At 34.2% G+C, this 26,628-nt stretch overlaps 1 protein-coding gene and 1 non-coding gene across 2 annotated transcripts; one reads left to right on the top strand and one right to left on the bottom strand.

Moving 5' to 3' along the window:
• Positions 1-18,478: 18,478 nt before the first annotated feature.
• On the bottom strand, positions 18,479-18,583 carry LOC134477109 (U6 spliceosomal RNA). The gene has a single exon (XR_010049003.1). It is a non-coding gene; the product is annotated as a U6 spliceosomal RNA (small nuclear RNA).
• Positions 18,584-21,629: 3,046 nt separating this feature from the next.
• LOC134476714 (vomeronasal type-1 receptor 4-like) lies at positions 21,630-22,568 on the top strand. Its single transcript, XM_063252404.1, has one exon. It carries the CDS (start codon positions 21,630-21,632, stop codon positions 22,566-22,568), a length of 939 nt encoding a protein of 312 aa, XP_063108474.1.
• The last annotated feature ends 4,060 nt before the right edge of the window (positions 22,569-26,628 follow it).

Here is a 26,628-nt window from a genome sequence, read left to right as displayed (position 1 = left end):
CGGCCTCTCTGCGTGTCTGGAGGACTCTGGATATCTCCGCCCAGACTGCTTGAGTTCCCCCAGACTTCCAGGTGCAGTGAAGGGGAGAGGTGGGTTTGAGGCTTCCACATCAGCCTCCCCATCCCGGCTTCACTTGGAGACCTGCTGAGCTCCCGATAGGTGGGCTGGCCCACACTACCAGCCTAGCCCAGCCTGTTTAGCTGCTGCGCCTGGCCATAGGTCTGCAGAGGAGGAGCTGGGCAGATCTGGGGTGCCCTCACAGGCCTCTCTGCATGTCTGGAGGACTCTGGATATCTCCGCCCAGACTGCTGGAGTTCCCCCAGGCTTCCAGGTGCAGTGAAGGGGAGAGGTGGGTTTGAGGCTTCCACATCAGCCTCCCCATTCCGGCTTCACTTGGAGACCTGCTGAGCTGTGGACAGATGGGCGGGCCCACACTATCAGCCTAGCCCAGCCTGTTTAGCTGCTGCGCCTGGCCATAGGTCTGCAGAGGAGGAGCTGGGCAGATCTGGGGTGCCCTCACCGGGCTCTCTGTGTGTCTGGAGGACTCTGGATATCTCTGCAACGAGGGAGGGTCCACAGGTTCCTGAACCACTGCGGCCTGTGGTGAGTACCCTAACCGGGCTGCGATTGAAGAACTGTGGAGCTTCCAAGGGGCAGGTGGGTGCACAGTGTCCCTGAGGCCCAGCTTGTCTGGAACTGCAGAGTTCTGAGCAGGCAGAGGAGGGCCACTGGTTCTGTAGGCCCAATGGCTTGGGGTAGTGCGGTGCCAGAGTCTCAGTAGCTCCAAACATAGAAGGGGATTTTCAACAGATCCTGAGGAAGCTTTCAAATAACACTTGAAACACAGAAATATAGGAAAATGACAAAACGAATGACCAAATTACAACCTCAAACCTCAAGCCTATCTCAAGAAACCCTAGGAGGAATGTATTTAGAAGAAAATATTATCCCATCCACCTCATATATCGGACACAATAGCCACTGAAATTGACAAGCAACTCCAGGAAGCTTTAAAGAAATTCAAACTCGAAATAATCTCCCATATAAAAGAAGAAATGATAAAAGAAATGAAAGAGATTCTAAATATATCTAAAGAAAACACAGATAAAAAATTGGGGGAACTAAACAAAAAGATAGAATCCCTAGATGAACAATATAAGAAACAAACAGAATACATAATGCAGATGCACAGAGATATACAGGAAATAAAAAAGTCCACTGAAAGTTGTAAAAACCGCCTTAATGAAAGTGAAGATAGAATTTCAGACCTTGAAGACAGGATTGCAGCTAGTGAACAGGAAAGGAAAGATCTTTTGAAAATAACAAGGAATCAGGAAACAACAATTCAACAAATGCAAGACGATGCAAAGAAGAATAACATAAGAATGATAGGGATTAATGAAAGAGAGGGAGACAACATGAAGTATGTCAGGAGGATATTTAGAGAAGTAATAGCTGAAAATTTCCCAAGCATGAGATCAGAAACTGACATCAGGATCAGTGAAGCATACAGAACTCCAAACATTCATAACCAAAATAAAACTACACCCAGACATATAATAATCACCATCCCAGAAATCCAACACAAGAATAGATTATTAAAAGCTGTCAGAGAGAAAAGACAGATCACTTATAAAGGAAAACCTATCAGAATCACAGCAGACTTCTCAGCACAAACGATAAAGTCAAGAAGAGCATGGAGTGAAGTATTCCAGATCCTAAAGCAAAATGATTTCCAACCTAGACTGATATATCCTGCAAAACTATCATTCAAAATAGATGGTGCAATACGATACTTCCATGACAAAGAACAGCTGAAGAACTTCATGAACACCAAACCAACCCTGCAAAAAATATTGAAAACAGTTTAGATACACAAAGGAAAAAACCACTAAGCAAAGCAAATAATTAAACAGAACAGAAAGATAAAGATGCAACAGCAAAGAGATAACATTCCTACAATTAACCAGCATTTAACAGTAATAACCATTAATGTAAATGGTCTCAATACACCAATCAAAAGAAACAGACTAGCAGAATGGATCAAGAAACAAAATCCAACCATATGCTGTTTACAGGAAACCCATCTAACCCAGAAGGATACTCACAGACTGAAAGTCAAAGGATGGAAAACAATTCTCCATGCAGCAGGAGTCCAAAAAAGGCAGGAGTAGCCATTCTGTTTGCAGACAATGTGAACTTTAAACCAACAATGACCATAAAGGACAAAGAAGGTCACTACATACTCGTAAGGGGAAAACTCCAAGAGGAAGAGATAACTATCTTAAATATATATGCACCAAACTCCAGAGCACCCAGTTATATAAAACAATTATTAACAGAAATGAAAACTCAAATTATCAGTAAAACAATTGCAACAGGAGACCTTAATACACCACTGAAACCAAGGGACAGATCAACCAGATAGAAAATGAGCAAAGAAATAACAGAACTGAATCACACCTGTGAACAAATGGGTTTGATAGACATATACAGAATGTTCCACCCAACAACATCAGAATACACATTCTTCTCAGCAGTACATGGATCATTTTCTAAAATAGACCATATATTAGCTCACAAAACATATTTAAGCAAATGCAAAAAAGTTGAAATCATCCTTTGCATATTATCGGATCATAGCGCTCTGAAATTAGAAATTAATGACAAAAGATACTGCAAAAATTCCACAAACACATGGAAACTAAATAACACACTCTTGAGTAATCAGTGGGTCACAGAAGAAATTAAAGAAGAAATTAAACAATACCTAAAATAAAATGAAAATGCAGATACAACTTACCGGAATCTGTGGGATGCAATGAAAGCCGTTCTGAGAGGAAAATTTATTGCACTGAGTTCCCACATCAGGAAAACAGAACGAATACAAATAAATAACTTGATGCTACACCTCAAACAGCTAGAAAAAGAAGAGCAAGTCAAGCCCAAAGCCAAAAGAAGAGAGGAAATTATAAAAATCAGAGCAGAAATCAATGCAATAGAGACTAAGAAAACAATCCAAAGAATCAACGAATCAAAGAGTTGGTTCTTTCAAAGAATAAATAAAATCGATAAGCCCCTAGCCAACCTTATTTTAAAAAAGGGAAGAAAAAGCTCAAATTCATGCAATAAGAAATGAAAAAGGAGAAATCACTACAGACCCAATAGAAATACAGAGGATCATCAACACCTATTTCGAAAACCTCTACTCTCAAAAGTTTGATAACACAGAAGAAATAGACAGATTCTTAGAAGCATATGAAGTACCAAAGCTAGATCAAGAGGATATAAAACTGTTGAATAACCCAATCTCTGCTAATGAACTTGAAAATGTAATTAAGGCCTTACCCACCAAGAAGAGCCCAGGCCCAGATGGATTCACTGCAGAATTCCACAAGAAATATAAAGAAGACCTAATGCCGACACTCCTCAAACTATTCAATGAAATTGAAAGGGAAGCAATCCTTCCTAAGTCATTCCTGGAAGCAAATATTACTCTAGTACCAAAACCTGAGAAAGAGCCAACTATAAAAGAGAACTATAGACCGATCTCCCTAATGAACACAGATGCAAAAATCCTCAATAAAATATTGGCAAATAGGATCCAGCAAATCATCAAGAAGATTATACACCATGACCAAGTGAGATTCATCCCAGGAATGCAAGGATGGTTCAACATACGCAAATCAATAAATGTAATCCACCATATCAATAAAGCCAAAAATAAGAATCACATGGTCATCTCTATAGATGCAGAAAAAGCCTTTGATAAGGTCCAACACTTATTCATGATAAGAACTTTGCAGAAAATTGGAATAAATGGTCTTTACCTCAATACAATAAAGGCCATTTATGACAAACCAACAGCCAGCATCATACTAAATGGCCAAAAATTGAAAGCCTTTACTTTAAAATTGGGTACAAGACAAGGATGTCCTTTATCACCACTCCTATTTAATATAGTACTGGAAGTACTAGCCAGAGCAATCAGGCAAGAAAGAGAAATAAAAGTGGTAAAGATAGGAAAAGAAGAAGTTAAATTATCATTGTTTGCAGATGACATGATACTCTACATAGAAGACCCCCTAAGCTCCATTGAAAGACTCTTAGATACAATAAATAAATTTAGTAATGTGGCTGCATACAAAATCAATACTCAGAAATCAATAGCATTCCTATACACAAACAACAAAATCACAGAGAGGGAAATAAGGGAAACTGGACTATTCACATTAGTAAGCAAAAAAAAAATGAAATATTTAGGAATTACTCTTACGAAAGAAGTGAAAGACTTATACAGTGAAAACTATAATACACTGAAAAAGGAAATTGAAGATGATCTCAGAAAATGGAAAGACATCCCTTGCTCATGGATAGGAAGAACAAACATTGTGAAGATGGCCATTCTCCCAAAACTCTTATACATATTCAATGCAATTCCAATAGAAATACCATCAACATAACTTATAGATCTAGAGAAATCACTCCTAAATTTCATCTGGAACCAGAAGAGACCTAGAATCGCAAAAGCAATTCTAAGCAGCAAAGACAAAGCAGGAGGCATCACAATCCCTGACTTGAAATTATACTACAAAGCAACAGTAGTAAAATCAACATGGTATTGGAATCAAAACAGAGCTGAAGATCAATGGAATAGATTAGAAGATACAACCACAACTACAAACACACTCAACCACCTTATCTTTGGTAAAGGAGCCAAGCAGGTTCACTGGAAGAACGACAGTCTCTTTAATAAATGGTGCTGGAAAAACTGGCTCTCCATTTGCCGAAAACTAAAGGTAGACCCATGTCTATCACCATGTACTAAATTAAAATCTAAATGGGTCAAAGATCTGAATATTAAAACAGAAACACTAAATCTATTGGAAGACAAATAGGGTAGAAACCTTGGAGACATAGGAGTAGGTAGAGAATTCATTAACAGGACCCAAACCGCATGGGAAATACTTCCCAGAATCAATAACTGGGACCATTTCTTATTTAAAAGTTTCTGCATGTCAAAAGAAATCTCCAGCATAGTGAAAAGAAAACCCACAAACTGGGAAGAGATTTTAGTGAACTCTCTCTCAGACAAGGGACTCTTGTCTAAAACATATAAAGAATTAAAAAAACTCAGACCTCCAAAATTCAAAGATCCAATCCAAAAATGGGCATCTGAGATGAATACGCAATTCTCAGATGAAGAAATGCAAATGGCAAATAAATACATGAAAAAATGCTCATCATCATTGGTCATTAGAGAAATGCAAATTAAAACCACACTGAGATACCATCTCACTCCTGAAAGAATGGCCAGGATCAAGAAAACCAACAACAACAAATGCTGGAGAGGCTGTGGGGAAAAAGGAACTCCCCTGCACTGTTGGTGGGAGTGTAGACTGCTACAGCCTTTGTGGAGGTCTGTCTGGAGGTTTCTCAAAAACTTGGGATTGGAAATCCCATTTATTCCAGCTATTCCACTTCTAGGCATATTCCCAGAAGAACTGAAAGCATCATACCACAGGGATATATGTGCACCTATGTTTATAGCAGCACAATTTGTAATCACCCGATCTTGGAAACAACCCAAGTGTCCATCAACTGAGGAATGGATAAAAAGTTGTGGTATTTCTATACAATGGAGTATTATTCAGCTATAAAGAAGGATCGCATTGAGATATTTATCAATAAATAGGCGCAGCCTGAGACCATACTCATAAGTGAAATAAATCAATCTCGCATGTATGAATACCGAATAGTTTCCCTAATGTAAGTAATGATTCAAATATATAAAAATATGTGATAATCATGATTCCTCATTATGTGGCCTTGAAGCCTTATAAAATTTTCACTTATTAATTAGAAAGGCTTTATTCTGGGCTTCTTCATATGGAAATATTGAAGCTATAGTGTATGAAGTTTTATCCAAATATTTTAAGGAAAAAGACAGACACTATGGTAACTACTATTCTTTAAAAATTATTTAGCTATTTCTTATGTTTATTTTAATTAAGGGAAAAATTTAAAAAATTAGGATATATAATAGTAACTCTTTTCGATCTCCTATTAACTTGTTTTGAAGTCCTGTAATACTCCCACAATCTTGTTTTGACTGATTAGACTCTGTTCCATTCTGTGCGATAGTAGCAAGTCTGAGGGTACAGGCAACTAATTTGAAGGCAATAAGATTCACAAAGATGCCCATTCTGGTTTGACTATTGTCTCCTTTGGAAGTCCTGTAATGTTCACAATGCCTAAGTTTTATTGGTCTTGTTCTCTACTGTTTTTTCCAACTTTATAATATCTAATGAGATAGACAATTCCATTTAAGGAAACAAGAGACAACGTTGATAACCATTGTTAATAACCTTGTACTCTGTTCTACATCATGTGCTATGTCTATCCTTAGTTTTGACTTACAGCTTTGTTTTGCCATATTTGACTTTATTCTCTTCCCCCCCAAAAAGTAATAAGAACTAAGGAGTAATAAAATCCGAAATGTGTAAATTTTGTTGTAAAAAAGAGAGGGAGGAAAAAAAAAAGAGCTCTAACGGATATAACAGCAATTGTGTTTAGGGGTGTTAAATAGCTGACTATATTAATGTTTTTGGATCATTGAACACAGCTGTTTGCAGTCTCTCTGTTTGAATGTCTACTTTGTATTCTTTGATACTGTGATTTGAGCAGCTATTTCCAAGATGATAATGTGTAGTCTATTAACGGGTGATTTCTTACTGCAATGTTTTTTTTTTTTTTTTTTGTAGTTCTGTATTATGTGTAACCTTACACTGCTTTGTTTTGTTTTGTGTTTTTCTCTTTTTCCTCTTAAAAAAAAAGACATCACAGTACCCAGTGCTGATCATGGAGTGTCATGATATGAAATCCAGCCATACTATTATTCTTTGTTCAGAATGATTTTAACCTGCATTAGTTTGTTTAATCTAAACATAAATGAAGCTATGGATAACTGCATGTTTATTTAAGTGTATAGGATATTACTTAGGTTTTATTAGATAGTTAAACAGAACTTTTTTGCAGTCTCACTGTTTGAATTTCCACTTTACAAGATACATTTTTGTATCCTGAACAACTATTTGTAAAATGACAATATGTAAACATCAACTAGTGATCTCTTACTATTCATCTTTTTCTCTGAACATATGTATCATTACTACCTATTTTCTGTTTTGTTTAGTCTTTCTTTAAGTAAAAATTTAACAAAAAGAAAGACTAAATAAAATTGATATGCCCCTTTTCAACCTTATTAAAAAAAAGGGAAGGAAAAGCTCAAATTCATGAAATAAGGAATGAAAAAGGATAAATCAATACAGATCCTATAGAAATACAGAAAATCATCAACACTTATTTCAAAATCCTCTACTCTCCAAGGTTTGATAACACAGAGGAAATGAACAGATTCCTAGAAGCATACAAAGTACCAAACTTAGGTCATGAAGATGTAAAACTACTGAAAAACCCAATTTCTATTAGTGCAATTGAAAACGTAATTAAATCGTTACCTACAAAGAAGAGTCCAGGCCCGGATTCAGTGCAGGATTCTACAAGAAATACAGAGAAGACCTAATGCCAACACTCCTCAAACTCTTCAATGAAGCTGAAAGGAAAGCAATCCTTTCTAAGTCATTCCTGGAAGCAAATATTACTCTAGTACCAAATCCTGAGAAAGACCCAACTAAAAAAGAGAACTACAGACCAATCTTCCTAATGAACACAGACGCAAAGATCCTCAATAAAATATTGGCAAATAGGATGCAGCAAATCATCAAGAAGATCATAAACCATGACCAAGTGGGATTCATCCCAGGCTTGCAGAGATGGTTCAATATACGTAAATCAATAAATGTTATACACCATTTCAATAGAGCCAAAAGTAAGAATCACATGATCATTTATATAGATGCAGAAAAAGCTTTTGATAAGGTCCAACATTCATTCATGATAAGAACACTGCAGAAAATGGGAATAGATGGTCTTTACCTCAATATAATAAAGGCCATCTATGAAAACCAACAGCCAATATCATACTAAATGGCCAAATTTGAAGGCCTTTACTTTAAAATCAGGCACAAGACAAGGATGTCCCTTGTCACTGCTCGTATTTAATACAGTACTAGAAGTACTCGCCAGAACAATTAGACAAGAGAGAGAAATAAAAGGCACAAAGATAGGTAAAGAAGAAGTTAAGCTATCAATATTTGCAGATGACATGATACTCTACATAGAAGATCCCCAAAAATCCATTGAAAGACTTCTAGATATAACAAATAAATTTAGTAATATTGCTGGTTATAAAATCAATATTCAAAAATCAATAGCATTCCTATACACTAACAAGAAAGTTACAGAAAGAAAAACAAGAAAAGCCACACCCTTCACACTGCAACCCAAAAAATGAAATATCTAAGAATTAGTCTCACAAAAGAAGTGAAAGACCTATACAGGGAAAATTATATTACACTGAAAAACGAAATTGAAGATGATCTCAGAAAATGAAAGAACATCCCTTGCTCATGGTCTTTACCTCAATATAATAAAGGCCATCTATGGCAAGAATAAATATTGTGAAAATGGCCATTCTCCCAAAACTGTTATATAGATTCAATGCAATCCCGATAAAAATACCATCAACATACCTCATAGAACCCAAGAAATCACTCCTAAAATTTATCTGGAGTGAGAAGGGACTTAGAGTAGCAAGGACAGTTCTAAGCAACAAAGGCAAGTCAGGAGCTATCACAATCCCTGACTTGAAATTATACTACAAAGCAACTGTAGTAAAATCAACATGGTACTGGAACTAAAACAGAGCTGAAGATCAGTGGAATACATTAGAAGATATAACCAGAACTGCAAGCACATTCAACCACCATATCTTCGATAAAGGGGCCAAACATGTTCCCTGGGTGTATGACAGTCTCTTTAATAAATGGTGCTGGAAAAACTAGCTCTCCATATGTCAAAAAGTAAAACTAGACCCATGCCTACCACCATGTAGTAAAATAAAATCTAAGTAGATCAAAGATCTAAATATTAAAACAGAAACACTAAATCTATTGGAAGACAAATTGGTTAAAAAACTTGAAGATATAGGAGTAGGTAGAGAATTCATGAACAGGACTCAAACCACATGGGAAATACTTCCCAGAATGAATAACTGGGATCACTTCTTATTAAAAAGTTTCTGCACATCAAAAGAAGTCTCCAGCATGGTGAGAAAAAATCCCACAAACTGGGAAAAAATCTTAATGAACTGCCCCTCAGACAAAGGACTTCTGTCTAAAACATACAAAGAATTTAAAAAAATCAGACCTCCAAAATTCAAAGACCCAATCCAAAAATTGGCATCTGAGATGAATAAACAATTCTCCAATGAAGAAATACGAATGGCAAATAAATATATGAAAAAATGTTCATCATCATTGGTCATTAGAGAAATGCAGATCAAAACCACACTGAGATTTCATCTCACTCCTGAAACAATGACCAAGATCAAGAAAACCAACAACAACAAATGCTGGAGAGGCTGTGGGGGAAAAGGAACTCTCCTGCACTGTTGGTGGGTGTGTAGACTAGTGCAAGCATTGTGGAGGTCAGTCTGGAGAATTCTCAGAAAACTGGGACTGGAAGCCCCATATGACCCAGCTATGCTACTTCTCGGCATATTCCCCGAAGAACTGAAAGCATCATACCATAGTGATATATGTACACCCATTGTTTATAGCAGCACAGCTTGTAATAGCCAGATCTTGGAAACAACCTAATTGTCCATTGACTGAAGAATGGATATAAAAGTTATGGTATTTTTATACAATGGAGTACTACTCAGCTATGAAGAATGACCGCATTGAGACATTTATAAATAAATGGACGCACCTTGAGACCATACTCCTAAGTGAAATAAACCAAACTCACATGTATAAATACCGAATAGTTTCCCTAGTGTAAGAAATGAGAAGAATATATAGAAGTATGTGGTAATCATGATTCCCAATCATATTGGCTTGAAGCCATGTTTTCACTCATTAACCGCAATGGTTTTAACCTGGGTTGTTCGATTTTAGTATCTATGATAGCACGAATAGCTCTTTTAAAGAAAGCAACACAACATACAAGCTATTGCTGGTTTAATATCATTGTTTTAAAGTCCCATCAAGCTGTAGTACATCTGTTTCCACTGCTTTTAACATGTTGTATCTTACTATATTTCACTCTATGCTATCATATAAACAAAACTCTTCATAGGCAAAGAGAGAATATAGAAACCATTGTTTGTTTTCTATTAGCAGATTCTAAATACCCTGTAATTCTTTTTTTTTTTAGCCCCACCCTCCAGATCAATACCCTGTAATTCTTGCATTCTCTTGAAAGGCTTGATATTATAGCATGCGAAGTTACACTCAAATAATTTAAGGAAAGAGGCACTACGGTGAGTACTATTATGTTAGATTATCTGGTGGTGAAACACAATGATGCTTGAATTGCTCTGTTCTGCCCTGCATTGCTCTATTACAATATCCTCTCTTATCTCAATCTTCCCCCTATTTTAAAATTAATCTATTTTCTCTCTTTTTTTAATTAAGGGAAAACTAAATTAAAGAATGACTATAAAGAATATTATAGTAACTCTTTTGTTGTCGTATTAACCTGACTTGAACCCCAGTATTGCTCTCCCCATCTTGTTCTGTCTATTATATATTCTATTTTGTTTGATAGTATCAAGTTTGAGGGTCTAGGCAATCACTTTGAAGGCAATAAAATATACTATGATGCCCAATATGGATTGACTATCATCCTTCTTTTTTTGAAGTCCTGTAAGGTCCTCAGTGTAGATTTTATTGGTTTTGTTCAATATTGTTTTGATCAATTCTATTATACTTGATGATATAGACAACTCAATTTGAAAATAGCAAGAGGCACAATGGTAACCACTTTTGATCACCTGGTATTCTATTTTTGCATCACCTGCTATGCCCATCCTTCTGTTCTAACTGACTCTGTTTTGCTCAGTCACATTTGTTTTTATTCTCTTCAAAAAAGTAATAAGAACCGTGAGAGTAATAAAACCCTAAAAGTCTAATTGTTACTGTAAAAAAGAGAGGAAAGTAAGGTGGATTAAAGGATATAACCATAGGTATGTTCGAGAGTGTAAGACATAAAACCATATAAGTGAGCTTTTGTTGGATCATTGAACAGAACTGTCTCCAATTCCACTGAATGAATGTTCAGTTTATATGCTTTAATTTAGTGATATGGGCAGCTGTTTCTGGGAAGATAATGTGTAGCCTGTTAACTGGTGATTTTGTACTGTATATATATTTTTTCTAGAAATACTGTATTATTTGTACCCTTTTATGGCATTGTTTTTTATGTCCTTTTTCTCTTCTCTCCTTAAATACAAAAAAAGAATGAGAAATGTAGTTCAAACACACTATGAGTGCAGGAGATAATCTCATCTCCAGTGGAAAAGCATCTGCATGTATTCACTAGTGTCAGGTGCCATATTTAGGCTGATGCTGGGGATGTGGCAATTTTCATATGCTGTGTGAAAGTTTAACAACTTTCTCGATCCTAAAGTTTACTTTTTAAAAAATTTTATTTAAAAGACAACGAGAAAAAACAAAACAAAACAAAGCAGTGTAAGGGTACAATTAATACAGTATTACAAAAAAAGTAAGAAATCACCAGTTAATAAATTACACATTATCATCTTAGAGATAGCTGCTCAAGTCACAGTATCAAAGCATACAAAGTGGACATTCAAACAGAGAGACTGCAAACCGTTGTGTTCAATGATCCAACCAAAAACATTAATATGGTCAGCTATTTAACACAACTAAAGACACTTGCAGTTGTATACTTTAGAGTACTTTTTTCCTATCTTTTTTACAACAAAATGTACACATTTTGGTTTTGGTTACTCTTTAGTTATTATTACTTTTTTTGGAAGAGAATAAAGTCAAATATGGCAAAACCAAGCTGTCAGTCAAAACCAAGGATAGACATAGCACATGATGTAAAAAAAGTACAAGGTTATCGACAATGGTTACCGTAATGCCTCTTGCTTCCTTAAAAAGAATTGTCTATCTCATTAGGTATTATAAAAAAAATAAAGTTGAACTAACAGTAGAGAACAAGACCAATAAAACCTAAACATTGTAAACACTACAGGACTTCCAAAGAAGATAATAGTCAAACCAGAATGGGCATCATAGTGAATCTTATTGCCTTCAAAGTAGTTTCCTATACCTTCAAAATGGATTCTATCATACAGAGCGGAACAGAGTTTAATCAGTCAAAACAACATAGTGGGAATATTACAGGACTTCAAATCAAGTTAATAGGAAATCAAATAAGTTATTATAATATATCCTGCTAAGTTTTTGATTTTTCCCCTTAATTATAAAATCATAAAAAATAACTAAATAATTTTTTAATGAATAAGGAAGAGATTGAGATAAAAGAGGACATAACATCATAACAGTACAGGTCAAAGCATGACAGTTTCAGCAACCTAGTGCTTCACCACCAAATAACCTGTTTTAATAGTAGTTACCATAGTGTTTTTTTCCTTGAAATATTTGAATATAAATTCATATACTATAGCTTCAAACATATCAAGTCATTGTAAAACCATTCAAGTGGATCAAAGCATGGTAGGGTTTTTAGAACCAACTAACAGAAAATAAACAATGGTTTCTATATTATTTCTTTGCCTATAACAATTTTTGTTCATAGCATCAAATATAATAAAATCCAGCAAGATACATCATGATAAAACCAATGGAGACAGAAGAGCCATACTTTGGTGGGGCTTCAAAACAAGATGAGAGTAAATCAGCACTAGCTATTATGATGACTTATTTTCTTCAAAATAGCTGTTCATTTCATCACAGGGAATAATATCAAGCAGCCCAGAATAAAGCTTTTCCAATTAATAATTAAAAACTTCATAAGGCTTCAAGGCCACATAATGGGGAATCATAAGTACCACATACATTTATATATTTGAATCATTACTTACATTAGGGAAATTATTATGTATCCACACATGTGACATTGATTTATTTCACTTATGAGTATGGTCTCAAGCTGCACCCATTTATTGATAAATATGTCAATGTGATCATTCTTTATAGCTGAGTAATACTCCATTGTATAGAAATACCACAACATTTTTATCCATTCCTCAGTTGATGGACACTTGGGTTATTTCCAAGATCGGGAGATTACAAATTGTGCTGCTATAAACCTAGGTGCACATATATCACTGTGGTCTGATGCTTTCAGCTCTTCTGGGAGTATGCCTAGAAGTGGAATAGCTGGAACCAATGGGACTTACAATCCCTGCTTTTTGAGAAATCTCCAGACTGACCTCCACAAAGGTTGTACCAGTCTACACTCCCACCAACAGTGTAGGAGAGTTCCTTTTTCCCCCACAGCCTCTCCAGCATTTGTTGTCATTGGTTTTCTTGATCCTGGCCATTCTTTCAGGAGTGAGATGAAATCTCAGTGTGGTTTTAATTTGCATTTCTCTAATGACCAATGATGATGAACATTTTTTCATGTATTTATTTGTCATTTGTATTTCTTTATTTGAGAATTGCATATTCATCTCAGATGCCCATTTTTGGATTGGATCTTTGAATTTTGGGGGTCTGAGTTTTTTTAATTCTTTATATGTTTTAGACAAATGTCCCTTGTCTCAGGGGGACTTCACTAAGATCTTTTCCCAGTTTGTGGGTTTTCTTTTCACTATGCTGGAGATTCCTTTTGACATGCAGAAACTTTTTAATAAAGGTGGTCCCAATTATTGATTCTGGGAAGTATTTCCCGTGTGGTTTGTGTCCTGTTCATGAATTCTCTACCTACCCCTAGATGTTCAAGGTTTCTACCCAATTTGATTTCAAATAGATTTAGTGTTTTTGTTTTAATATTTAGATCTTTGATTGATTTAGATTGTAATTTAGTACATGGTGATAGGCATGCATCTAGCTTTAGTTTTTGGCAAATGGAGAGCCAGTTTTTCAGCACCATTTATTAAAGAGACTATTGTTCTTCCAGTGAACCTGCTTGGCTCCTTTCTCAAAGATAAGGTGGTTGAGTTTGTTTGTAGTTGTGGTTGTATCTTCTAATCCTTTCCATTGATCTTTGGCTCTGTTTGGATTCCAGTACCATGCTGATTTTACTACTGTTGCTTTGTAGTATAACTTAAAGTCAGGGATTGTGATGCCTCCTGCCTTGCCTTTGCCGCTTAGAATTGCCTTTGCTATTCTAGGTTTCTGCTCGTTCCAGGTAAATTTTAGGAGTGATTTCTCTAGATTTATAAGGTATTTTGATGGTATTTTTATTGAGATTGCATTGAATCTGTATAATAGCTTTGGGACAATGGCCATTTTCACAATGTTTGTTCTTCCTATCCATGAGCAAGGGAAGTCTTTCCATTTTCTGAGATAATCTTCAATTTCTTTTTTCAGTGTATTATAATTTTCCCTGTATAGGTCTTTCACTTCTTTCATAAGAGTAATTCCTAAATATTTCAATTTTTTGCTTACTAGTGTGAAGAGTGTGGTTTCTCTTATTTCCCTCTCTGTGATTTTGTTAGTGTATAGGAATGCTATTGATTTCTGAGTATTGATTTTGTATCCAGCTATATTACTGAATTTATTTATTATATCTAAGAGTCTTTCAATGGGGTTTAGGGGGTCTTCTATGTAGAGTATCATGTCATCTGCAAACAATGATAATTTAACTTCTTCTTTTCCTATCTTTACCCGTTTTATTTATGTCTCTTGTCAAATTGCTTTGGCTAGTACTTCTAGTACTATATTAAATAGGAATGGTGATAAAGGACATCCTTGTCTTGTGCCTGATTTTAAAGTAAAAACTTTCAATTTTTGGCCACTATTATGATGCTGGTTGTTGGTTTGTCATAAATGGCCTTTATTGTATTGAGGTAAAGACCATCTATTCCAATTTTTTGTAAAGTTCTTATCATGAATGAATGTTGGACCTTATCAAATGCTTTTTCTGTGTCTATATAAATGATCATGTGATTCTTACTTTTGGCTTTATTGAGATGGTGAATTACATTTATTGATTTATTGTTAAACCATCCTTGCATGCCTGGGATGAATCCCACTTGATCATGGTGTATGATCTTCTAGATGATTTGCTGCATCCTATTTGCCAATATTTTATTGAGGATTTTTGCATCTGTGTTCATTAGTGAGATTGGTCTATAGTTCTCTTTTTTAGTTGGGTCTTTCTCAGGATTTGGTACTAGAGTAATATTTGCTTCCAGGAATGACTTAGGAAGGATTGCTTTCCTTTCAACTTCATTGAATAGTTTGAGGAGTGTCAGCATTAGGTCTTCTTTGTATTTCTTGTAGAATTCTGCAGTGAATCCATCTGGGCCTGGGCTCTTCTTTGTAGGTAAGGACTTAATTACATTTTCAATTTCATTCACAGAGATTGGGTTATTCAGCAGTTTTACATCTTCTTGATCTAGCTTTGGTATTTCATGTGTTTCTGAGAATCTATTTCTTCTGTTATCAAACCTTTGAGAGTAGAGGTTTTTGAAATAGGTGTTGAAATTTCATTTATAGAAATGTATATAAATAAATAAAAATACAGATCTTCTGTATTTCTGTAGAGTCTGTAGTGATTTCACCTTTTTCATTTCTTATTGCATGAATTTGAGCTTTTCTTCCCCTTTTTAAATAAGGTTGGCTAGCGGCTTATCGATTTTATTTATTCTTTCAAAGAACCACCTGTTTGATTTGTTGATTCTTTGGATTGTGTTCTTAGTTTGTATTGCGTTGCTTTCTGCTCTAATTTTTATAATTTCCTCCCTTCTTTTGGTTTTCGGCTTGACTTGCTCTTCTTTTTCTAGCTCTTTGAGATGTAGCATCATGTTATTTATTTGTACTCGTTCTGTTTTCCAGATGTGGGAACTCAGTGCAATAAATTTTCCTCTGAGGACAGCTTTCATTGCATCCCAGAGATTCTGGTAAGTTGTGTCTGTATTTTCATTTTCTTGTAGGTATTGCTAAAGTTTACTTTTTGATTTGATTCCACTTGGAAAATGTAGGTCATTAAACCAAGTCTTGGAACACTTATTTTGTCACAGTTACACCTTCAACAGAAGATTAATTTTACATCTGGGGGTAATTTCTATCTGGGTTACTTTGTTTCACCCCTGGGTGCATCAAAATGGAACAGTAAACAAGGTTACTGAGACAATGGGTAAGAGATAATTAATGTCCATTGGGAGGAGGCAGCTTCTCACTCCAGCACTGATACAACCACTGCTGCTTATAGGCACTCTTTCCAGGAGACTCACTGACCCAGGGAAGCCAGCTACCTTGAGAGAAGATCCCACACACTGAGCACTTAGGGTGAGAGAGAGATACAAGGATATCTTCCACATTCCCATTTCCCCATCTGTGCTTTTGTGGAGTTACCTGTGTTTCAGATTTACCTTTCTCATATCTCTTCCTTTGTTAATGTTCCTAAAAATTCTTCTCTGAATTTTATTGATAGTGCTTGTGCTTTTCCTATGATTTATTATTTTCACTCTTTTACCTCTTTTACTATCAATACATGTTGTACTCTGAAAATCTGTTATTTTTCTCATTGAATTTTGTTTAATAGCATATTTCCTTGTATGTACATTGGTCTAGTAATATAATGTTAATATTCACAAAATTTTTTGATTCCTTGTATAAAAGTTATATCTCTAACATTTTGACTTTATTAATAATATTCTCTTGAGTTCTAATACCTCAATCAATATTTACTTGTGGTGCAAATATTTACATTCAATATTTTAATTTCCAATATTTTAATCTCTACATGTTATAAGCATGTATTGTTAGTATCTTGTATGTCTTATTGGTCTAAATGTACATCATCTACTCTATATTTGTGACTACTTCAGAATAGAATGAGGTCATTGATGGTGGTATGAATGTAGACTCTGTTACCATTTTAAGTTGGTGAGCATGTTTTATTTACAATGCTGAGTCATGATCATTCTGTTTGGTGACATCCTCTCTAAGTGGAGGCTTCACACAGTTCATCATATATTAATTTTGCAGGTGACTTTATTTTATGCTACTTAAATTTTGTAGTTCTTTTTGATTTTTTTATATTTGATTACTGCGCATTAATTTTATGTAAATAGTAGGATTTGTTTTTCAAGTAGGCTGTGTAAATGCAGTTAACATATTCTACACTCCAGATTTCTCTTTTTCTAGTTATTCTTTTCCAGAAATGCTGTCATTTTTGTATGGTAATTTGAAACTAATTTTTCATGAAAAAGAGATAGCTAAGTGCTTATTGTTTTGACATTGCTCCTAATAATCATAACAATTTCTGAAACATCCAATGAGTTAGTATTCTTGCTCTTCAAACTTTGTATATTGTCAGGCTGGGCTAGCTTCTTCAAATTACTTTGGATTTTGCTCTTGTTAATCATAGTGATGTCTGTGTAAAATCAAGAGGAGAGACATAAAGAAAGCATGTATGTTTGCTTGCATCATTTTTCCAAAACGAAACAAAATGATCAATCTTTAACAACATGTAATTTATTGCTTAAATTTTTGGTACCATATAAAAACAACAAATCACTTTGTGTTTCTTAGTAAAATTCATTCTGATGTATGTTCTCTTTTATCATGTATGATGCCTCAGTTGGAGTGACTATATATATATTTTTTGCTGGTTATAATATTAAAATCACTTGTGTCTTTGGATATTGTCTTGCTCTGTTGATTTGATCATCCATTTTTAGATTCATTGTTAGAAATATTTTGCACCAATAATTCTATTTTTAGACATGTAAATGGGTATTATTTTTTCCAGTATTTGTTCTTTATTGATTTCTTGATGATGCCATTTTTTCTGGAGTGAGATGGACCGTCAGGATTATCTTAATTTGCATCTCTCAATATTTCAAGCTCTTTCAGAAATGTGAGGTGCTGAGTGCCTTTGGAGTCCTTTTTGCATCTTCCAATCAGATCTGATCCTAAGGTCCATTTTGTTGCCAGTAGCATAGTTTATTGACACAATGTCTTCATAGTATAATTTCAAGTAAGGGTTTCTCAAAGCTGACACTAATGGTTTTCTGGAATTCTGAAGAATCCACTGGAGATTTCAGCTTTTCATTCTTAACTGTATGAATTTGAGTCTTTTCTTTCATGAGTTTTATAAAATTGTTTTAATTTCTTGGTATTGGTTGATCTGTGGTCCCCCTCATCTCCTTGTAAAAATATCTCATTGCATTTTGGAGAGTTGGCTTCCTTATCGTGAATTTATTCCTTTATTCTTTCTCATGGAAGTGTCTTATTTCTCCAGTGACTTAGAAAGTTAATTTTTTTCTGTTTAATCAATTTTAGTTGCAGCTTATTTTCTTTTAGGGCATGCAATATGTTACTCCAACGTCTCTTTGAGTTGGAAAAATATGGAACACTTGATGAATTACGTGTGATTCTTGTGCACTGGCCATGGTAATCTTCTCTGTGTAGTTTCAATTGTATATCTATGTTGCCATACAGAACACTCTTATTTCTCATTTTATTTTACTCCTAAGTCTTTTAACTTGTTTACTACTGCTAAAGAGCTTTATCTGTCTTATCTTTACTAGGTTTTTTATTGTTTTCAATTCATTGTTTAGTTCATGTTTGCATTTATTATATTGTTTTATATAGACACACTGCACATCTTAATGCCATTCTATTTTCTTATAGCATCTTTTATGTTTGGTACCAGTGATTGAACTTATGATTCTGCAGTTGCCAGGCAGGTTCTTACACTGCTGAGCTAAATCCTGGACCTCCCCTAATATCTTAAACCCCTTTGCCTTTCAGAAAAATCCAGATGCCTTCTCCCTTTATCTTATTTTATTTTACTCTTTTTTATACTCTGAGCTTCTTGTGAATAAATGAAGCAGCATTTAAGGGTTTTTTTTGTTATTTCACTTAACTTTGTGGTCCCAAGGTACATTAATGTCTTATAATGACTCATGTTTATCTTTCCTCATGCACAGCACTTTACTACTGTATAAAAATAAAAATAAAAATTTATATCCATCCATCTATTGTATTCACATACACATGGCTTCTGATTATTAGCTGTCTAGAATGTGTAAAAAATGAGACTGATGTATTATAAAAAGCCAAATCCTCCCTTTTCCATGAACATACATTTTTCTTGCTATTATTCTAGTTCTTTCTGCAACTTCTCACTCTCCCTCAAACAGCTTATATCTTAGAGTTACGACATTATCTATTTTCCTATTAGATATTTAACAAGTACTTTAAATATCATGTAACTAGGACAAATTTCATACAACAGTATGTAAACTACAATGTATGAAGATACCGTAAGATGAATGAACAACTCAAAGACACAATGATAGAATCTATTGTTCATTTTGTAGAGTCAACTTTTCTGTTTTGTTTGTGTTCTCTAGGGTTAGTTACACCTATAGGATTGAAAACATGCTTTCACTATACTAATTAGTTTGTAAGTGCAGGTGAGTACATACAGTGTAGAGCTTGACATGACCATAGCAGTTGTGGCTATAAAAACAATTTTTCCTGCCAGGCAATCCTGGCACATTCAAAACCTTTTGCAAAAGCAAAATCATTAACAGTCCAAAGATTTCTACTTCTGCAAAAGTGTGGATTTTCTTTTTGCTGATATTTTGTTTCCTCTTAATTATTTATCAAACCCACATATATTCTGAGGATACCAGGTGTGGTGGTATTGTTGTCTGCTGCCTACTCTTGTGAATTTAGCACTTTTATCCTTTACTTTGCCTCCAGGTACAAGGATCTTCATGTCCTGCTACTCAGTCACTTCCTACCTTCAAGTCCCTAAAAGGTCACACATTGTTCATTCTTCACTTTCTAGTCAAATTCAGTAACCTACTTTCCAAAACTAATGGTGAAAGAACTCTGTTTCTTGAGGACACACAATGGAAAAAAGGAGTGGAGATACCTGGGCATGTAATCCTGACTACAGGAAGATGATGCAAAGCCTCCTCTTAGCAAAACCTGAGCAACCATGAATGTCAACCTGAAACAATAAAATCACATTAAAAAGAGGAAATGTGCTTTAAAACTGAAAAAAATGCATCTGTCACATAGGTACCAAAACTTCCAGGAATATTACTGCTAATACCAAATTACAAATTTTGTACAAGGAACAAATGACATTGTACAGAAATCACACATTTACATCACCGAGTTCAGGAAATTATTTCAATGTATATATACATGTCACTACATAACATGGATATATTTATTCTACAGTATGTTTGGAAATGAAAGTATGAAGTTGTGAATCACAGAAAATACTGTGTAGTTATTTTAGAAGACTTTCTTGACCTTGTTGAGTAGGAAGGAAACATAGAATTTCCCCAAATCACAAAAGGGATTGAAGATGACATTGCATGCACAAGAAAGACCTGTTCTATGGAAGGATGATACAGAAGAAAATTAATTCAGAATCCCTTGGTGAGTTGAAATTTTGACCTTAGAATTTTCAGTGTCAACATTATTATAACAGTTATTTTTTGCTTTCTGATTATATTTAAAAATCTAATTAATCTCTTTGTACCAAGAGCACAATGTAATGTTCAGACAAAATGTGAATCAACTTTTGGTATCAAAATAGTTGTTAGTTTTAGTTTATCATCCATGATGTGAATGTCAATTATTTTATATCAATTGCCTTGTGGAATATTTATCACACTGGAATATTTTACTCTGGGCTTTTTAGCTTTATCCAGTGCATATCAATAATTTTGTCACAAATTGTAAGAAACAAATATGTCTCAAACCATTTCTGGTCTTCCTTTGGGTTAGGAGAGTGGGTAGCAATATCTGCTGGTGAACTTCATTTTAGATAAGTACTTAATGATTACCGAGCACTTAATGATTATTGAAGCATTGGGTATCAATCAAAATTGAAAACAAAGTCAAATGTCTACTTTTGATATGTCAGAAAAAAATTCTCTTTAGAGAGCTTAGTATTTTAAAATGGGTTACAGATGAAATACATTTCAACACTGTGAAGAGAAATACCTCAAAAAAGGCAAATTTGTCTTTCTCATGGCCATCAGGCCCTGCTTTTAGTTTTGTAGGATGGAGGGTGTGTCCATTTTTTTCTCTCTGTTCACAATACCTAGTTCTGCACTGTAAGATTCTGAAGAATCCCATGGAATCCAGTTACTGATGGAGCCACATCTGCTTGGGAAGTTGGATATACCATTATCTCCTCAAATCCTGAACTATTTTTGTATGTAATACCCCATAGACATCATTTTGAAATTCTGTATTTTTCTTATATTTTTTCAGTATATAACAATTACTTTCTTCTTTGGATGTTGGAACATCCTTTATCAATTTTATTTTCATCCTCCCTTCTTTCCTACATCCATGTCCACTAATTCCTCTCCTATGTGCATGAACCCTACTCCCTTGGTTCTTATTATTTCTTTATTTTGTAGAAGCAGAACTTTTTTACAAAATTCATGAAACATTTTATTTTTCAATTTAGGTTGGCTAATATAATTCAACTATCAAAATATCATTTATAAAATGTTTCCCAGTGCAGTATATTTTGGCTTTTTCCTCATATCACAGGTTTGTATTGGTGTCCTTTCAAACTCCTCACTGTTTATGGCATTGATGCATACCTTATTATCTCAATTTCATCTTATGAGACCTATAGACTTCCTTATGATTCACCTGACAGTGGTGAATAATTTGACTATCATAGTCACACTTATACCATATATCATGGTATCTTTTGGAATAAGACACTTTTTGGATGATACTGGATGCAAAGTAATTTTGTATGCACGCAGAGTTACCCGTGGTGTTTCCATCTGTACTACCTCACTTATGAGTACATTTCAAGCCATCACTATCAGCTCTGTTAATTCCAAGTGGGCACTGTTGAAGCCTAAACTCTCTGCAATGATTATGCCTTCTTTGCTTATCTTCTGGATCAACAACTTGCTTATTTATATCAATGTTATTCCACATGTAAGAGCAATTGGAAATTTTTCTCTTGTTGGTCGTGGGTATTCTCATGCATATTGTCAAACTGGACAGATGAAAACCATTGATTCATGGTTATATATAATTGTCATATTAGCCCAAGATCTTGTATTTTTGACCCTCATGCTCTGCACCAGCCTCTACATGGTGAGTCTCCTATACCGACACCACAGGATAGCTAAATATGTCCATAGATGCTCCTCCCAGACACCTGCAGAAATCAGAGCAACTCAAAACATTGTTTTGGTGGTGAGTTGCTTTGCTTTTTTCTATTGCTCAAATAACTTTTTCACTTTTTACTCTTTGTCTGTACATGAGAAAATTCCTGCTTTAGAGGCAATTAGTGCAGTGTTATCATCATGTTTTCCAATCATCAGTCCTTTCTTTTTGATGAGAAATAATAAATTATTTTCTAAATATTTCTGTTTTACAGTGATGAGGTTTATCTGCCCTCACACTCTCTTTAGTGGCTAAGTTAGTGTCACACATACGTTATGTTTTGCAACAGAGGATTATCTCTATTGATCCATGTAAGATGAAAATATGCACCACTGGACATGGCTGTGTTTTGAAATCTCATATGTAAAATATGTAAGGAACAACTAGAGTAGATATTATGTAAACAATGTAAATGTAAATATATACCATGTGAATTGTTAAATGTTAAATAATAATATATTGTTAAACAATAATAATTTTTTTTAGAAAAATAAATGCCTCTGATTTGTATTGTCATTAGTTTGTCTGAGTTTTTCTTCTGTCCGGAATCACCTTATTCATAAATCTCTATGTGAATTATGTCATGTTTGTGTTAAACTTCAGCATACTTGGTTTTGTATTTGTGCATTCAACAAATATATGCTGCTCATACTATATTCCACACAATTTGTTGGACTCTACACTCAGATCTATGCCTGAAAAATACAGCATAATGATGAAATGTTTCTATAACATATTTAGGTAATGCAAAAATAACAGTATATATATAAATACTGCTAAAAATTAATGTGATTATTATGTTTGGGAGGAATTCCAGATTCATTCCATAATATATAATAAGATAAAGTTGTGTTTCTTATAATGTCTTCATGACTCTATGCCCAGGGATAAGCCTACATATGTCATCCTGATCAAATTTTAGACACAGCTTGTAATACTTTCAATTAAGATAGTTTTTTCTCATCAACAATTTTTATCTGAAATGCTAAGAGACTTCCTAAATTGTAGCCCATTGATTTAAGCATTTTGTTTGGGCTGAGGCTATATATATATATATATGGTTATTGTTAAAGTTTTTATATATATATGGTTATTGTTGTTTTGCAGAATGCATTGCAGAGCACCATCCACTTCACTATTGTCTTTCCCTAATGTGAAGTCCTTTATATGTTTTACTGGGTGGCTTATAAAGTGCTAGGGAGACTAATGAGAATTAAGTTTGAACCATCACGTGCATTTTTGTTTTTTGAACAATTTTTAAATATTTTAATGAGGGTAAAACAAAACACAACAAAGATGATCAGAAGAAAACAATGTAAGTGACACAAATTTCAAGGCAAGACAACAGGAAATCAACAGTAGCTATCACAATGTCTCTTGCCTTCTTCTAAATAGTTATTTCCATTGTCACACACAAATGAATTCATAAAAAACAAAATAGTACAAAACTGAGCAAAACAGAATAATGAAGGTAATACAGGCCTTAAGAACCAGACAATAGCAAAATCAACAATGGCTACAGTAATGCCGCTTCTTCTCTTCAAAACAGCTGTCCATCATGTACATTCTTTTGCACTGAGGTTGATGTATTCTGTATACAGTGATAAACTTTTTCACTTCATTATTGGTTATGGGAAAAAAGTTGGGAAAGTTGTGCAATAAAAGTAAAATTTATGTGATTTTGTGACAGAGAAGATTTATCACAACTTTTAAAAACAAAATATTATTTCAAAGATCTTGTGCTTGAAAAAAAGGCATTGGCCTGGAAAAGAAAATAAAAATGTTGAATGAAGGAATATCTTTGCAGATTCTGAAACAACTCCTGGCACTTCCCACTGTTTGATTGTTTAGAAGTCAGCTCAACTCATACGATGTTTAAGGATGCCTTGTGACACCCATTCCCGGGAAAACTGGGAACTCTCAAGTTGAAAAGCAATGCTGGACCCACATGTGTCACATTATTAAAGTTAAGGATCAAAAACTTTAAAATTTTTACATGAATGTTTTGTTGGTTATTAAAATATGTATGAAAGTTGAAGATCTGGGTATTGGTGAAAAGCATGTGAACAGAAGCCAAACTTCACAAGAAAGAAAAAAGAAGCTACAAATGTGGTTACTTTAAGTAAAATATTTTATGCAGCAACAAAACCAGCCAAAAATATTAAAATAAACAAACAGGATACTAAAGAGATACAGAAAAGAGAAATTATCAACTTCTTGGACAGAGTAATAATATTTCCTGTGTGGGAATAACTCAAAAATTAGATACTCCTAATTATAGACAAAAAACAATAATGAGCAATTATAAAGGCAAGTTTTGACAATACTTTTTGTGAAAATCAACCTGTCTACATCATTCATGAGATTATGAACTATTACAATCTTTGTGGGAATCAATGTAAAAAATGTATACAATGCAAATAAAATGCTCTGGAAAGGGCAGTTGAAGTGCATATCAGAAAATAGAAAAATATGCCTGGCTCATGGTTAGGAAGAACAAGCATACTGAAAATGACCACAAACTGCTATACAGATTTAATGGAATCCCAATGAAAATACCATTTACATGCCTCACAAAACTACAGAAAACACTCCTAAAATTCATTTGGAACCATAAGAGACCTAGAATAGCAAAAGTAATTCCAGGTAACAGAGACATATCAGGGAGCATCACAGTCCTTGCCTTGAAATTATGCTATAAGCTATTGTGATAAAATCAGCATGGTATTTGCAGAAAAAAAACAAGGAAAATAAAACCAAACAAGCAAACAAACAACCAAGAAAACCCTAAAAAAAAAAAAAAAAAAAAAAAAAAAAACATGACCAACAAAGTGAAAAGGAAACTCGTAGAGTAGGAAAGTTGTTTTTGACAAATTGTCCCCAGAGTCTTACATCTCAAACATATAAAAAATTGGAAAAAATGAGACTGTCTAATTAAAATACCCAGTTAAAAATGTGTATCTGAAATGAATATGCACAGTTCCCTGATGAAATACATATGGCAAAGTAAAATATATATATATATAAAAGTTCAACATCATTTGTCGTTTGAGAAACACAAATTAAAACAACACTGTCATTGCATCTCATACAATAAAGAATGGCTATGTACATGAAATCATCCAATAGCAAATGCTTATTGGGCCGTGATGAAAAAAAATACTTCTCCACTCTTGGTGGAAGTGCAGATTGGTGTAACCATTGTAGAAACTAGTGTGTAGACTCCTCAATGTTGGGTTTAGAGATCTTATTTGACCTAGCTATTCCCCTTCAGTGAAGAATTCTGAAAAGAATTAAAAACAGCATACCATCGAAGTATATATGCACTCATGTTTGTAGCAGCACAGTTTTCTTTTCTTTGTTTATTTAAAGAGAAAGAAACAAAAATGGAGAAAAAACAAGGGTAGAAATTATACAGAACTACAGAAAAATAAAAAGTAAGAAATCACCAGTTGATAAGTTACATATTGTCATCTTAGAAATAGTTGTTCAGGTTACAAAATTAAAGTATGTAAAGTGGCATTCAAATAGTGACACTGCCAACAGTTCTGCTCAACAATCCAACAAAAACTTAGCAATATGGTTATCAGTCCTGCACACTTGTTTTTTACCTTAAAAAGTGTAAGATTAAACATATCAAAACAGTTTAAAAAAACAATTTAATAAAATACAGATTTCAAAACAAGTCCACTGGAGACCTTCGTGTCTATCTTCTTGTCTCTAGTTTTCTTCCAAATAGTTGTCCCCATCTTCACACACATTGAATATTATAGAATATAATGCTATATATTATACTGCATATTATAGAACTAATCAAATCATTACAGGATGATGAAGGCTTTTTAGGTTTTCAAGATCTGACATTTGAGAAGACAATAATGACTACCATAGTGTCTCTCATTCTCTTCATAGTAGCTGTCCTTATCTTGACATATGCTGAAATTGAACTTAAGAGACTAGACTAATATCACTCTGAACAGTGAATAATAGTATTGCAAGGTTTTATATCATAATCCTACAGAATTAGCATTGGGTTTCTTAGTGTCTCTTCTTCTTCAGAGTATCTGTTCATTATATCTTGCATTATATAATCTGTCCCCATGAATAGTTTGAAAATTTCTTCCAATGTGTGAATTTCTACATGTATATCTATCCTCGCTGTATCATAGGGAAAAACAAATCATAATAAGACAGTGAAACAAATTCCTAGAAAAACATGCAATGAAAAAGACACATAAGACCACAATATTAGGTGATCTACCATAGTTACTATGCTTTCTCTTGTTCACATCATCAGGCTTAATATAGTTGAGCA

This window comes from Cavia porcellus, unplaced genomic scaffold (genome assembly GCF_034190915.1).
Source record: "Cavia porcellus strain 051 isolate PalLab524CR breed Dunkin Hartley unplaced genomic scaffold, mCavPor4.1 scaffold_7, whole genome shotgun sequence".
NCBI lineage: Eukaryota > Metazoa > Chordata > Mammalia > Rodentia > Caviidae > Cavia > Cavia porcellus.
This window is presented reverse-complemented; position numbering and strand designations above follow the sequence as displayed.

What these genes read in the sequence shown, in the direction of transcription:
- LOC134476714 (XM_063252404.1), top strand. Translation starts at nt 21,630, where the DNA reads ATGTTTCCCAGTGCAGTATATTTTGGCTTTTTCCTCATATCACAGGTT.